At 36.6% G+C, this 16502-nt stretch overlaps 1 protein-coding gene across 2 annotated transcripts; it reads left to right on the top strand.

Annotated features, from left to right (window-relative positions):
• The first annotated feature begins 58 nt into the window (after positions 1-58).
• LOC113066802 (casein kinase II subunit alpha'-like) lies at positions 59-8295 on the top strand. Of its 2 annotated transcripts, none has more exons than XM_026238840.1 (12): positions 59-928; positions 3502-3613; positions 3877-3978; positions 4550-4600; positions 4864-4923; positions 5014-5097; positions 5322-5432; positions 5872-5973; positions 6113-6213; positions 6904-7052; positions 7138-7237; positions 7804-8295. In XM_026238840.1, exons 1-11 carry the CDS (start codon positions 825-827, stop codon positions 7212-7214), a joined length of 1053 nt encoding a protein of 350 aa, XP_026094625.1. In that variant the 5' UTR covers positions 59-824; the 3' UTR covers positions 7215-7237; positions 7804-8295. The 2 variants fall into 2 exon arrangements, with proteins under 2 accessions (XP_026094625.1, XP_026094624.1); XM_026238839.1 differs by having other exon boundaries at positions 61-928; positions 7138-7220.
• Positions 8296-16502: the final 8207 nt, after the last annotated feature.

The raw sequence follows: 16502 nt of genomic DNA, 5'->3' as shown, positions 1-16502 counted from the left end.
GACAACTCGTACTTCCGTCAGTTTCAACGCTAAGCTATCTTGCGCTTCCGGGTCGAACCGTTGCAGTCCGTTTTTTCCTTCTGCAGCACGGGGGGGATTTGTCCGGAAAACCCGAACCTCGACCACAAGCGGAACGCTGCACGGGATTATAAACGAGTTTTGCGATTATTGCATATCGACTTTACGCAAGCGACGTCACGGTGACACGGTTTTTCCACGGGGGTCGAGCACAACATCGATCTGTAGTCCACCGCCTCTCTCTCTCTCTCTCTCTCTCTCACACACACACACACACACACACACTCTCTCACCAGTCAATCAATATCCTGAAGCTTAGAGACTGGTTAGTTATATTCTACTCAGTTACGGTGGACTGTATTTTCCAACATCCATTGTTACAGACTGAAGACTGCGAGGAAACACATCCTGGCTTTTCTTCTGGGATCTCTATGCTTCGGATCTAGGAATTTTAGGCCCCTTTGGGGTGGTGGGGGGGTTTAACCCACAATAATTAGATTAAAACAAACCCCCCGCCTAAGACTCAAAGTCTATTTTTAAACCAAATGACTTTTCACATACAGATCTAAATTAGACCATCTTAGCTCTGCGTGCGACATTGGCACTTCCAGAGCATTTCACAGACTATCCACCGTTCATTTTCACGCTCGGGTCTCCAGATATTAGACATCACACACCCGAACCGGACACCGTCAGACCTCTCCCGGGTTGGCGTACTTCCGATCAGTGGTCCTCCGCGTGTTTGTGTGTTTTAAATTGGATTTGGCGATCGGGTTTCTCCTACACCCTGAGCCCCGTTGCCCGCCATGCCCGGCCCGGTGGCCGGTAGTAAATCTCGGGTGTATGCCGATGCCAACACTTTGAAGAGCAGGGAATACTGGGACTACGAGGCCCATGTGCCCACCTGGAGGTGAGAGATTTAAAGATATAAAAAGTCCAAGTGCATCATCGCCTGATTTGTGTCTCAAAACCTAGTAAGCTGCACACCAAGGCGCGTTTCGTGTGTGATTTTGTGCATGTGCCTACTGTTTTTCTTGCGCAGTGGTTCTTCACATTTGTAGGCTCGCTATCGATCGTGCTGGGTAAGTCATCAATCTGCGTGATCGAGCAGCCCCTGTGTGAGAGCTGATGATGAGAGGATGACATGATCGGATGTACAGATGCTGTGTTAGAGAGAGGAGTGTGTGACTGGCCACAGCATCCACAGATTTTATGCAAATCCGCTGCTTCCCTCGAGTGCGCCAGTAATTACCATTCTAAACCACTGCACAAATACAGCATTTAGTGGTTTTAATGGTTAGATTCCCCTGGAGTAGTTAATGTGCTTTCATTTTAAACAGTGCACATATATTGTAGTAGGTGACAATGAATATGCTGTCGTTTTTTATTTTCTGTTTTCTTTATTACTCAAAATGAGAATTTGTTTAGCAATTTTCACACAGCTCTTTTCTATACAGTAAAACTGATCATATTGATTGTCAAAAAAAAAAAAAAAAAAAACCCACCAGGAAAGCACCATAAATTTGGCAACTATTGCGCTTGATATCAGTTTAGTGAAGTTATTTATTTATTATTTATTTATATAACTTACATTTTTGTGTGGTGATTCAAAATTAAGTCATTATTTACTGTCAGGTTCCACGACATTGATATTCGATGCGATGTGCCAGAAACAGAAATTACTAATATTACAATTTGTTTTTGTTACTTGAAATACATTTGAAATAAAATATAAATATTAGATTAAACTGTCCCAAAAATGAGAAATGATGCTTTTAAATAAGATGAAGTACTAATTAGGGGTGCTCCGATCACGATCGGCCGATCGTTATGCGCATCTCGTCAGTAAAGCCGGTTCTCTAGGTTAATTCCATCAGGTGCTGATTTCACATAGAGCAGCTGTTACTACTCAGAGCCGTTGTTAATAGAGAAGATGCGCAAATCACGTTAATTTTCAGCGTTTATTGGCCCATCTTCTCAGTTAACAACGGCTCTGTGTAGTAACAGCTGCTCTATGTGAAATCACGCACCTGATGGAATTAACCGCTGATTAGAAAACCGGCTTTACTGACGTGATGCGCATAACGATCGGCCGATCGTGATCGGAGCACCCCTAGTACTAATGTAACTAAAACTGAAATAAAAATCAATTAAGACTTAAGAAATAAAACTAATTGCAAAATTACTAAAAATTATAGGGGTTATATGATGCTTTTTTAAAAGATCATTATTTTGTGTATTTGGTGTAACAGAATATGTTGACATTCTTTAATGTTCAAAAAACACATTATTTTTCAAATACTGTAAATTATTGTAAGTCCTCTGTGCCCCGCCTCGTTTTCTACAAAGGCCCTCCTTCTGACAAGCACAGTCTGCTCTGATTGGTCAGCTGACCCAATGCATTGTTATTGGATGAACACCGCAAGCACTCCTCGGAAATGTAACGCCCCTTTCTAAAATTGCGAGCTTCATCTTTCAAAATAATTGTAAAGATAGTTAATAATGTCCTTAGTTTTACCATCAGTTCAAGCCTGAAAGGGGAACAGAATCATGTGACAAACACGGATGAAGCTCTGTGTTTGCAGTACACAAGCCACGGACGGTTAAGAGCGCTAACTCCACTGTGTGACCCTGTATCTCTCTCGCTCTCATACACACAAACACACACGACACGTAAAACTCTGCATTTAAACATTCAATAGCAAATACTTAAACTCACAACAAAACGTACTTCCAGTAGCTGATTCACAAGCACCAGATTATCTTAGCAAAGTCAGAATTACCTCCTCTCCTAAGTTCACGAAACAGTCATCCATAAAATGCGTTGCTGTTCTGTTGTAAGTAATCTTAAAGATTCCTAAATGTATCTACTTTCAGAAGGCCAAATAAAGTGCTTTTGCTTTCTCCTAGAATAGATACACATAGCATCTCCCTGACATGTTTGCTTCAGCACTAACTGTGGTTACTGAAACCATGCTTACTTTCTTTGCATGAACATTTGGGCAGCAATATGCAAATATTTCCACATAGTGATGTAGACATGTGGGGGCGTGTTTGAATAAACAATACTAAAATAGGACCGTTGGATGGAGCCAAAGTTTTGTATTTTATTTTACATCGTAATGTATTTATTTATTGTAGCTTACTGCTTTAAGCCGTTTTGATTCAGATTAAAATGTGATTCTGCATGTACAAAGCTCTGTAAGAATAGTGTAATTTGCCTCATTGCTATAGTTAAGAGCGCTTCCAGACAGGAGGCCAATGCTAAAAATGTCCAATTTGGCTCAGTCCCTTGGTAGAGATGTCAGTCAGCCCTCGGCTGACAGGGGGAATGATGGGCCTGGTCATTTTCACAGATGGTTGAATGTGTTTCAGCCTCTTGTTGCTCGCAGATGCCTGGTGTCTGTGTGCTGGGTTGGAGATGTTGCTTTCTGGTCTAGATTCTCGATCTGACTGGCATGTGATTCTGTGTACCACCTGCAGTAACCAGGAGGATTACCAGCTGGTACGGAAGCTCGGGAGGGGCAAATACAGCGAGGTCTTCGAGGCCATCAGCATCAACAATAATGAGAAGGTGGTGGTCAAAATCCTCAAGGTGAGTTTGTATTCAGTGTGTAGTCAGTATGACCTTCTAGAATGAGAATTTCCCTCCCCTCTAATAATCTTACTAGCAATAGCAAACTATGTTTTTGAAGTAAACTACAGGCTATTGGCTGATTTCATACAAAAAGACAAGCCTTTTGAAATTCCTATTTCAAAATTTACCACAGACAAAAATGTGTTTATCAAGTTTTTTTTTCTGTTGTTTACTGTTGATTAGGTGTTTATATTGTTACATATTTGATTTCTAAATTATAGCCTGTCAAGAAAAAGAAGATCAAGAGAGAGATCAAGATCCTGGAGAACTTACGAGGAGGAACCAACATCATTCAGTTAATGGACACAGTAAAGGACCCTGTGGTACATTGTCCATCTCTCTCTTCTTCTGTTGATGATACTTGTCCAATCAGGGCACACAGTTTGTCCCAGGAGGACTTAGATTTTTCCTTTTCTGAAGATCGTGGGTGGACAGCATTTGAGACAAATTGCTTTTTATAGCTTACAGATGCGGATTTGTGTTTAGGCCGGAATTAGTTGTAAGAAGTTTTTATTTATCAAACTTGTCAGTGAAATTACATAAAAAAAAAATCAGATTGGAAATGTCACAGATTTAGCGTACAAACATAAGCAGCCGGTAATAGTGATTTCAAAGGATTAAATGAACACAAATGAGATCATATGAAAATTACTGAGAAGCGTAGTGATGATTACTTAAACAGCAAATTAGATTTCACATCTGAATAATGAGTTGCAGTTGGCCATGATCCTTTTGTAGTCCTTGTGCTCCTATTTTATTCCTGATTGCCATCACAATGACTGCTTGATTGTGTCTGTTAATGCTTAATATTGTTGATTGAACGACTTCCTGTTTTCTGATTGTGCATCTCTTTTTCTCTCTGTTTTTTGCGATTCCTTCCCAATCACTCTGCAGTCTCGAACGCCTGCGCTTGTCTTTGAATGCATCAATAACACAGATTTTAAGGTATATTCTATTTAATGTTGTCTATTTATCTGTCTGTCTCTCTTTAAATCTGTCTGTCGTCCGTCCGTCTTTCTATCTATCCATATATCTATCTATCCATCCATCTATCTTCTGTCTGTATATCTACCTTTCTACCAATCTGTCTATTTCAGGTAATTAATAATTTAGTGCATATTATTAGATTAATAATGTAAGTAGCATTTAATGCTTTTAAGTTGCATTAATTCTTCAAATGTAATAGTTTTTGTTTCCTTCCTCTTCAGGAGCTGTATCAAAAGTTAACAGATTACGATATACGTTTTTACATGTATGAACTACTAAAGGTAAGCTCACAAGTGTGTGCTTCACTGGCTTGTTTTGGAGACTTGTATCCATTGCTAAGGTCTTGTCTTGTTTTGTTTAAACACGAGCAGGCTCTGGACTACTGCCACAGTATGGGGATCATGCACCGTGATGTCAAACCCCACAATGTTATGATCGACCACCAGTTAAGGAAGGTAATGATGCCGTTATTAATTCTTCATCTTGAATTGCATTTAAGACATTCAGAATACAAATCGGAGAGCCTTTCAGAGAAAGAATGACTGTAATGTTCCCTCTCTCATGTAGTTATTGGCTTTGTACACCAGCAGAGGGCATCAGGGTACCACATTCTTTTGAGTAACGAAGTGTTTTTCAGATGTTGATTTGCAGCATCATGTTTTTTGTGTGTCTGATGCAGCTGAGATTGATAGACTGGGGTCTCGCTGAGTTCTATCACCCCGCACAAGAGTACAACGTCAGAGTGGCTTCACGCTATTTCAAGGGTCCAGAACTTTTGGTGGACTATCAGGTAAAACGCTCTTCATGAATCACGCAGAATGATTAAAAAAAAAAGAGTCCTCTATTTTATGACGACAACAAACACTTTGTCTTATGTAACATAAAATTCCTCAGATTCTCGTCAGTAACTTGTCCATCCAGTTTTAGTTCAGTTTAAGTGGCTAAAATATTTCTGCATCACTAATCTCGGTCTTTTGAGGAGTTGCGCAATGTCATTGTTTATATCGCAAGTCTTTGAACTTATTTCCTTCTCTTCAGATCATAAGTATTCCTGACACTGTTGTCACATGAAAGACAGATATAAAAAGCTGTCAGTAACCGCCTGACTTGCATGAAATAAACAATGATGGTGTTTTGAACATCATTTGCTTAAACCGCCTTAAACGTAGTATGTTTGATATTAGACCGATGCTTAATAAATGTTAACGATTGTTTTTGTGTGCGAACAGATGTATGATTACAGTCTGGACATGTGGAGTCTCGGCTGCATGCTGGCCAGTATGATCTTTCAGAAAGAGCCCTTCTTTCATGGCCAGGACAACTACGATCAGGTGAGTGACATTTATATACATCAGGAATAGATCATTCAGTTTTAGAAGTATATTTAAAATGCATACTATGCATTTAATGCAACAAGCTAAAATCTTTATCTGAAGCATGTGACCATGATTTCATTTCCTTGTTCTCCAGTTAGTGCGGATTGCAAAAGTTCTTGGAACAGATGAGTTATTCGGCTACCTGCGCAAATACCACATTGAACTGGATCCACGATTTAAAGACCTGCTTGGCCAGTGAGTACCAGCAGAGGATGTCATAGAGGCATTTCAAAAATTGAAATGGATTTTTTTCTTAAATAAACATTAATAAGAAACACAAGACTTGAATAGAAAGCAAATGTATTATGGTATGCTGTGTTCTATTATATTAACAAATAAAATACCAATTATTTGTTATGTCAGTATATTGATTTATTATTTGAGGTAATTCCTTTAGTTAAGTAAATGTTTATGTATCGTAAATGATAACTGGCCAAACTTAAGTTTTAAGTACGTGGATATTAAAATACAAAGCAGTGTTGTTATAGTCAAATAAACTGAAATTTAAAACCATAAAAATTGTATTTAACTGAAAAAAAAAAAAAGATTATATATATATATATATATATATATATATATATATATATATATATATATATATATATATATATATATAATCTTATTATTTTTTTTTTTATAAAGCTATTTACCCAGGCAACATTTCTCATTTTTCCACTTGATGTTATAAAATAACTAAAACTGAAATAAAAAAATGTATAAAAAAAAAAAAAACTAATGAAAATGACAAAAACACCAGAACCAAATAAAAACATAATAGGATATTAATGATACTGAATTAACACTGATACAAAGTATCAATTGTTTTAATACTAATTGTGACATAAGTTTGTAACCAGTTAGTGAAACTCCTGCCGTATCCCGCAGGCAGACGCGGAAGCGCTGGGAACAGTTTGTGCAGACGGAGAACCAGCATTTGGTGAGCCCAGAGGCTCTGGACCTTCTTGACAAGCTGCTACGCTATGACCATCAGCAGAGACTGACCGCCACCGAGGCCATGGAGCACCCTTATTTCTGTGAGTCCGTTACCTCACTGCTGACAGCTTGTGTACACACAACTAATTGACTCAAATTCTAGAATCATACATAATTTGTCTTTAGATCCAGTGATGAAGGAGCAGTCTCACACTAATACAGATGGCACCATAGTGTCAAGCGGAACCAACACACCCCGATGAGAGCAGGTATCAAGAATTTAGAAGTGTGTGTGTGTGTATTTATTTATTTGTTATTTAATGGTACATGATTATTTATGCATATAGACTACCAAAGTTTCTTTAAAAACACTAAGTACTACTATGGTAGTATTCATTTTAAATAAGCTTTTATTTGTATATTTTCAGTCATCATTTTTGGTTTGTTTAGTCATTTTATTAAACGCTTGTCATTTTTAATACTTAGTTTTCATTTTAGTATTTCTACTGACTTTTAGTGTCTAATTAAAAATTGTCTAATTTTAAATCTAAAACAATTTTAATTTATTTTACTTAAGCTTTTTTCTTTTCAATTACCAAAAATTATTTTTTGTCATTTTAGTTATCTAAAACTACTCTGCTGTATTATAGTGGTGTGATGCCTAAATATTCATTGTACTTCTTTTTTTTGTATAATTTTTTATATATATAAATATTGGTATTGACCAGAATTTTAATATCTGTGCATCTTTAAAAATGATTAATCACCAATTACAATATAAAGGCAGTTCTGTTTTTATTCTTTGTATAGCATTTAATTGTCTGAAATTCCTTTCTTGGTATTGTTTTTCAGGAACCAGAAAAGGATGGCGTTTGTTACCTCAATTTTTTTATCCCTCGTGTCTGAAACCTCTTCAAGTGTACAGTGAAAGTTGGATCTAAGCAGCACCTGTTACACCTCGTCTCTCAGACACACACACATGCACACTCGCATACACTCACACCGACACAGACATTTCCGCTTTCCTGTGTCTGTCAAGGTTGGTCTGCCCCTCTATAACAGGTCTGTTCCTCTAGCTTGAAGATTTCAAAGCGTTCCCTTCCTCGACTCCACCCCCAAGTACACTGGCCCCTCCCACCTTAAACTAGGCATGGAGAATGAAGACCAGAATGAACCCCGCTCCCTCTCTCCTTATTGGTCTGTGTGTACGTCTGTTCAGTATTCAGACCTTGGTGCAGCCTCCACATACTGTAGTAATAAAGTGGCATGGTGGACCTTTATTTCTTTGCTCTAGGTAGATTGATTACTATATTAATGAAAATAAATGATTTTTATTTAGATTTATGTTCCTGGTTGTTGTCCATTAATTTGGGGGTTGAAATGTGTGCCTAATTTTTTTTTGACGGGAATAGTCTTCCCCTCTTTACGTCATTCCAAGTATACTTTTTTTTTCTTCTTTGCCAAAGAAATTCTGTAAATAATGACAGGCGCTTTGGGAGGTGTCTCAATAGCACCATGGGTTCATGTATCCACTCTTGGCTCATGGGATGATGCGATTTCTCCAAGACCTCTTGGACTGCGCTGTCCACATCGGTCCAGTCTACCTCCACAGGTCATTGTGCACCTGTGTTTAGTTTCTTTTATTTTTAACCCTCTTCTCAATTTCAGAGTTAAACAGAGAGACTCATTATTTATGTCCGGGCCTCATGTGGTTACTTCTGCCCTCAGTGGCCCTGACCTTGACCAACAGCTCTCCATGCAAGACTCTGACATTAATGAATCTCTCACCAGATTGAGGCCTGAGAGAATATATGTGAAGCATAGATCTCACAGGACTTCAAATACATATCCTTGAAATTAAAATGAGGTTTAGAGACATTACCAGCCACATCATGACCTGCATGTTCCAAAACTTGATTAAATGACTTGGGCTGCTCCCAATGGTTATACTTCGAGGTGAAAGGAACCCTGGGTCAATTTGGTTAACTTAAACCACATCCAGCAATTACACTGATGAATGGAAGTAAGGTTGTGTAAACAAACCCCAAAAGGTCACTTAAAGCGATAGTTCATTCAAAAATTATAACTCCCACACTTTATTCACCTTCTTGTCATTCCAACCCTGTATGTCAAATTTTCCGCAAACACAAGAGAAGAACTTTTGAGGTCCACACAATGAAAGTAAATGGTGTCCAAAAACATTTTTCAAAATATATTTTTTTGTTACACCAAAAAAATTATAATCATACAGCTTTAGAATAATATGCGGCTGAACTGTTGGGGGTGAGCTATTCATTTAAAGGTAACAAGAAAAGCCATTTTGTGAAAATAAGGGGTTGTTGGTGTCAAGCAACATAGAGGAGATTGCTATTTTATTTTATTGTGAGGATGGAATTGGATAAAACATTATCTGACAGAAGCTGTCCAAACATACTTTTAGTCTGGTGACAACATTCTTACAAGATGACTCACTGATACTACATCCAGATCAAACAGAAGGGTTGAGAGAAACACTAATCTGACTGATGGTGATTCATCTCCACACCTTTCCTGGAGTATGGCTGCACTATCAAATACCAAGGTTATTAAACTGACAACTGCATTTAGAATACTGTTTTCTGGAATTTTTTTAAGTGGTCAGTCGTTAGTCTTGTGTGACCAGACGTGTGTTTATTGACATATGTTGTGGTTTGCCTGAAAGCTTATTCTGTCTAGGTACCACCTGCAAAGGCAGGAAGAGATCATCCAAAAGACATGCAAATCATGCAACCGTCCACAGTTTATTTTTTTACACAATTTGAGGCAGGGAATTCTGAAGTCAGGGATGTCATCATAACAGACAAGCATGCTGTTGAGGAAATGTTAGCACAATTAACATTAGGAATGCAAGTTGCTCTAAATATTAAGTTAAAACAAGCAAAACTCAGAATATCTCTGAATACGTTTTTCTTAAAAGTACATTTGTAGCTCAGTATATAGGCTAGTAAACAACTTTGGTTTCAGACCAATGAGTTAAAAGTGCACCCAGACTCTCAAAAATTGTGAACTTGAAGTCAGCCAATCAGATCAAACCTAGTGATTTGACATTTACTTTTTCGTGTGTTGTCATGTTTGATTTTCTTTCTTTATTACTCAGAATTATTTAAAACGTGTTTATTTATAGCAGCAGTTTTTTTGCCTCGGACTACAGGCCAGCAGCTAATGTAATTTGATGCGAGATAAACTTCCTGCTGAAGAAGTCACCTGATCCCTGGTTTCCTATCCTACAACCTGACTCCCAGGCAGGTCACGTTCAGAAAACTTCTTCCCCATGTTCAGCACTGCTTGGTTGTACCACAATCTGTGTCCGGTCAGCCGTGATCATGACAACCCCAGCACCTGCCTTAAGTCAGTGGAAAGCCATCTTAATTCCATAAGCGGCAGAACCATGAGGTGAGTTTAACCACTTAAAGGAACAGTTCACCCAAAAATAATATTTCTGTCATTATTTATTCACTTGTTTATGTCACCCTAAACTCGGATGACTTAATTCTTCTGTGAAATAGAACATAAGAACTATGTTCTTTCACACCGTATAAAGAAAGTGGATGGTGACCAACAGATTTCAAGCTCCAAAGGTATCATTGATTCTTCACAATAAAGATTCATGCAACTAAAGCACTATATTATAAATCATCTGAAGCCATAAAATAGCTTTAGGCTCAAATTGAATTAGTTTTTCTTAGACCGCTGTGGCTTTTTGCTATTAATTTAATCTTTTCCACATAAGAAAAAAAAGAAATATGATGAACTTTTATTTTTAATGTGACGTATTCTAAACATTCTACAGATGGATTTGCCAAAAGAGGCATTAAGGTCCTAATAAAATCCTGTACCCCAAAACTGCAATTCTGGGATTTCCCCTTTGTCTTACAGTCAAGTCATCATACTAAAAAGCTTGTTGAAGTAATCTGAAGATGAGTTTATGATTATTTGTGCTGAACTCACCCAACTTTTGAAATCATACTGTTTTATTATTGAAAGGTTATTCAAATGCAGATAAACAGGAAACCAGTAAATTCACAATGTTGTCACACACTATGTTTTAGTTTCAACACTGTAATGCACACCGATAGCTAAGTTTCCATCACACCTCTTTGAGAGAGAGGGAACCTTGAGCCCCCCATTCCACACACAAACAAACAAACAGATGAATAAATAAACAAACAAATAGCTGTGTCGTATTTCCAACCTGATGAAGACTTTCCACTGGTTTAATTACAGATAGAAGTGTTTGACCCTACTAAAATTTCATAGATTTCACAATTTGAGTTCACAGAGTCCAAACAAGTCCAAGAAAACATATCCTATCAAATATCATGTAAAAAGAAAAAAAAACACCTCCTCCGTGTCATTATGAGCAGTAAGATATGTAGAGTTCCAGCACTCAGGGCATCTAAAGATCTGCTCCTTTCCAATTCAAGCCAGATTTGTTGCATGTTAAATCCTCCCAACAAAAGAATTCAACAAGATTGTAGAGCGATGTCTTGATGCCTCACTTTAACTCTTCTGTGTAGAGTAAGGACTGGCTCCATTAGTTTGTAATCTCCCACAGGGCTGAAGTTGTTGGGAGGTTTTGGAGATGCTGGATGCTTAACTCACTCTTTTGATATTGTTACTACGTCTGCGCCGGAAACAGAAAGGTAAGCAACGCTTTTCCGATTTGATAATTGGTGAGCTTGGAGGAGAGGCTTGTTTTCTGTAAATCAGAAACACAGAAAGTAAAAATCAATGATAACATAATCAGCTGATTCATTTATTTCAATCTATACAACAGTTTCTGATGAGTACAAACAGCAGTGGGACTTTGCAGTATTTTCATCACTCCAATGTGTTGTCTGTGCACGTTCCATTCAAAAAGTCAGTCTGCAAGTTATGCCAATAGGTATTTTTGAGTCTTTAAATAACTAATTTGTTCAAAACACCAAATCATTGAGGAGTGAAATGTCTTTATGAATGTGATTGAATCACTCAGAATCTGTTCTACACTGATGTGTATTGTTTGGGAACGTACAACTATTAACTGCAGTGGCTTTGTTTGTTTCACAGATGAATCAAAAATAGACAAACTAACTGGCAAATTATGTGTGAACAGCAAATGAAGTATATTTGTGAATGAATCATGGTTCAATCAACTAATCAGTTGAGTAAATGATTCAACGACTCATTCAGAAAAACATTATTTTTTATTGAATCAACTGATTCATATAATTCATAGGCTCATAAAATAAAACAAAATCAAATAATATATACAATTTTATTTTATTAAATTTAGTATCTGATTACTAAATTAAATAATAAAAAATATATATTTTTCACCAGTTTCACTTTAAATAAATTTGCAAAAAAAAAAAAAAAGTATTTAGTGTTTATATTATATTTGTGGAAATTATGCGAACTATTTATTTTGTCTTCCACAGATGAAAAATTGTTGCATGGGTTTAGAGCTACAAGAAGAAAATAATTTAGAATTTATTTGTATTTAATAGTCCCTTTTATCATGAGTATTTGGGAGAGTAAGCCTCACCTGGCTGCTGCTGCTGCAGCTGCTGCCGCTGCCTCTTTATTACGCAGCTGGCGCATTATACGCAACATGCGACAAATCTGACGCAGTGTCATCTTCGGTGCATGGCAGACCAGATGTGGTGGAAGAGCCCCTCTGGGCCTTCGGTAACTGAAAAGGGATATGTAATCACCATCAGGCCCCCTCCCAAAGAGCTGAACACTGCCACTGCCATAGCAGGATGCAAACTGAAAGAAAAAACAAGAACAAAGATAGAAAATAGTTTAGCTTGAAATCAACATTTGGAGATCTTTTATATCAATTAACCAGTTGATAACAAATCTTTCCCAAGCTTCTGGTTTCAAACCAAGAACACGATTAATTAACTACATCCTAAGAAACCAAAGCCTTTTTAACACACACACACACACACCGACTCTATACAACAAGCTTGAAGGCACACAGATTGTTTTACTTGACACTTGATCGGCCCAAAGCACAGACACGATACATCCACACCAATAGCGTTGATAGAACATGACCCAGTCGAGAATAAAGATAGCTCCAACTAACTGAACTGAGAATAAGATTCATCATGTTAAGTGATCCAAGGCATGTCTTTTATTTCATTAGTATCACTACCCAAAACACTATTGTAATCAATAGCACACAAAAAAAAAATCCCTTTTAACACCTAAAGCATCTTTTAAATTAATCTAAAATCTAAATCTGTCTTCCAAAATGATTTCAGGTGTGCAGCACAAGATGTTTCTTAAATTTGGACTATCTTTTATTGAACCCCAGCCATGTTTGAAGTCATCTTACGTCCTTAAAAGTGAATAATCATCAATTCATCTACAATACAAAAAAGTACTCTTAATCCCTGTATACTCACCGGTACAACGGTTGCCATGGGAACCAACTCAGTTCAGGGTGTCAAAGGGATGCTGCAGAATTATGTGTAAAATTTTGCCCGGCTTAACCGAGCATTCAACCCTTATACCTGTTGTCTTCCCAGGTGCCACATGATGTGACCAATCACAGGCTCCCTGCGCTCAGTTCCTCCCTCTGAACCTGACATCACCAAGTGATGTCACCCCTCCACTGCTTTAAACTGGACACAACAATGGCCAGAAGGCTGTCTCGCATTTCAAGGCCTCGGAAGCAGTTACATGCAGTTAATTATCAAGCTACCTTTTGTCTCTGGTGGGTAAATTTAGAATCTCGTAGGAGAGAACAAAGGAGCATTCTAGGAACAATGCATGCTCTGAATTGGTTGACGTGCTCCTGGGAGAAAAGCTTTGTGCCACCTACAAACAAAAATTAAAGCAACTCATGTTTTACTGACAATGACGCTGCTATTCTATGAAAATGGGTCATGGGTTACGTGTGTGTTTATTAGTGTTTAGTTCATAGATGGGGATTTGAATTAAAGACAATTTGATAAAAACATGAAAATGATTAGGGGTTGATGAATGAATGGCGCTGGGACACAAAGAAATTTAAGCATAGGATTTTTCATAAGTGCAGTTTAAAACGCTTCCTGAAAGTATGAAAACATTTGAAAAAGAACACAACAACAATATTAATAATAATAATGATAAAAACAACAATCTATCAATCAATCCATCCATCAATCAATCAATCAATCAATAAACAAAAAACTTTCAGAAATTGGAACAGCAAATAAAAATGTAATATTATGCCAAAGAAAGTGGCATAAAGCAGGCCTATATTAATCAGAAACAAAAAAAAACTACTTTTTTGTGTTAATATTCTGAGCTTGCTATTTTTTAGGAATGAATGGCTTTCTGAAAAATCAGCTTTGTATGAAGTAAGTAAATAAAAAAATAAATAAAAGATTTAAAATTACTTATTAGTAGATTAGGATCACATTTTGACGGATGGTTAAAAAAAGAAAATGAAAGGAAAAGCAAACAAAAGCAAACAAATAAAAAAAAGTATGATATGATTTGGATCACATTTCGACAGACAGTCATTAAAAACAAATAAATGGGAAAGCAAATAAAAATGATCTTATTTTGAGCTATGAGCTCAATTTAATTGGTGAAATTTTACAGATTTGGGAGACATATTGGTTTTTAAAATGCAGGTTCACTTGCTCACAGTATGATTTTTTTTTTACAATGTATCATGTAAATAAATAAATGCAAAGATTTAAAACAATTTATTTAGTATTAGTGCATTCAGAACTTTAAAACCCAGTAAAAGAACCATGAATCAATCCTACTTACTGTACATGGTAACCATTTTAAATGAACTACAACAGAAATGTAACGAAGTAACAACTCGAAGTAACGAAACAATTTCTTGGCAGCCATCCACCAGTGAAAATGAGAAGTGATGTCTTAGACACAGTATTAGCAAGACTTAAAACTCAGTTCATTATATGACACAATCACAAACCCACACCACATCTGTGTTGGCTTATGTTTGCGGGCACAATTGACACCCATGGCTTTTTTTGCCTTGTTTAACTGTCAGTAGTTTCATGAAAACTAATCATCACCTTCAAAAACCTCAAGACAGGCCTTATCAGCTTTGCAAGGCGTAGCTGCTCACCCAAAAACCAGAAGCCACTTTCATGTAATCAAACAAAAGCAGATCTGCAACCTTCAAAACGTGTGAGTGAACAATATTGTTGAATCAGGCCTATACTGCAGAGATTATCATGATAATATTTCCTACCCTACCATAATCTTAAATAAATTCAATAGATAGACAGAAAAAAGTTTGCAATAGATATTCTTTTATATTTTGGTGTTACTTTTGTAAATTTTTGGTCATGCAATATGGAGCAGAACTCTCTGAACTCTACTCCTCTCTTTATCTTCTCCCAGGCTGTAAATTTGTATATGGTTTAGTGTCATAAAATATAGAGCTGCAATGCACCTCTCAGTAACCACCAGTGCAAATTTCAACAGCCACTAAATGTCCTTCCTGTTTCCTAACTCCTCCTTTTATTAAATCAGCCTTTATCATAATCTACAGTATATTGACTATCTTTACTGATATTGCCATACCTTAATTTCTGATTCCAATTATTAGCCTAATATATTAGATTTATAATTTGGGTAATTTTAGTACTATTTAAGATTGCTTTACATACAATATTAGATTAAATATATGTTAGATTTTCTATTAAATAATGCTTTTTCTGTAAAAACGTTCAATTTAGCGTAATGTAGGCCTATTTACTTAACGATACTGCCACCCAGAGACGAAACTGTGATGTCCTAAAAAAACAACAACAATGGAAGAGTTAAAATTCCTTCATTATTATTATTATTTTATTTTAGGTGTTATATGGTAACTTTACTGATGGTAAAATGCAAACCTAGGTTATTAAAGATTTTTAGATTATTCATAGGCTTACTACTTAATAATAGCCTATAATAATAATAATAATAAAATCTGAGTAGATCAATCAATTAATTAATCAATCACTGTTTTATACTTAAAACAGTGATTGATTATAATTGATATAAACTAATACTTTTTTAATTAGTTTATATTTCTGTTTGTTTGTTTAACTGGTGTGGCTCGTGGATGTGTTTTGCGTGGGTGAAGTAAACCTAAAAAATAAACAACCATATTTAAAAGGCATTCTGACTCATTTATATTCAATATTCCATCTTTATAAAGTACAGCAAATTAGAAATCTGATTATAAAACTGTCCTGATATTTAAAAACCAATCCAGTAGCCTATGGGAAACCAGCAGTGCTTTTTTTTTTTTTTTTTTTAGTCAAAGGCGGGTTATTTGCGTGTTAAGTTAAATAAAAACCTAAAACAATCTCACCGATCGAGTCAGGTCTCACTTTGCCATAAAACGCTATTGAGCGCCTGTTTGAGTCGCGCCCTGTGTGCAAACACCGACAGGGTTATGACACCAAACAACGCCCACAAGGAGGAAGTACACTGAGCAAGCATCGATAGTTGTGTGAAGAGTTAACTTTTGGCATTAGTGTAATTTCTTTTTTTGAAAA

This window comes from Carassius auratus, chromosome 50 (assembly GCF_003368295.1).
Source record: "Carassius auratus strain Wakin chromosome 50, ASM336829v1, whole genome shotgun sequence".
In the NCBI taxonomy this organism is placed as follows: domain Eukaryota; kingdom Metazoa; phylum Chordata; class Actinopteri; order Cypriniformes; family Cyprinidae; genus Carassius; species Carassius auratus.
This window is presented reverse-complemented; position numbering and strand designations above follow the sequence as displayed.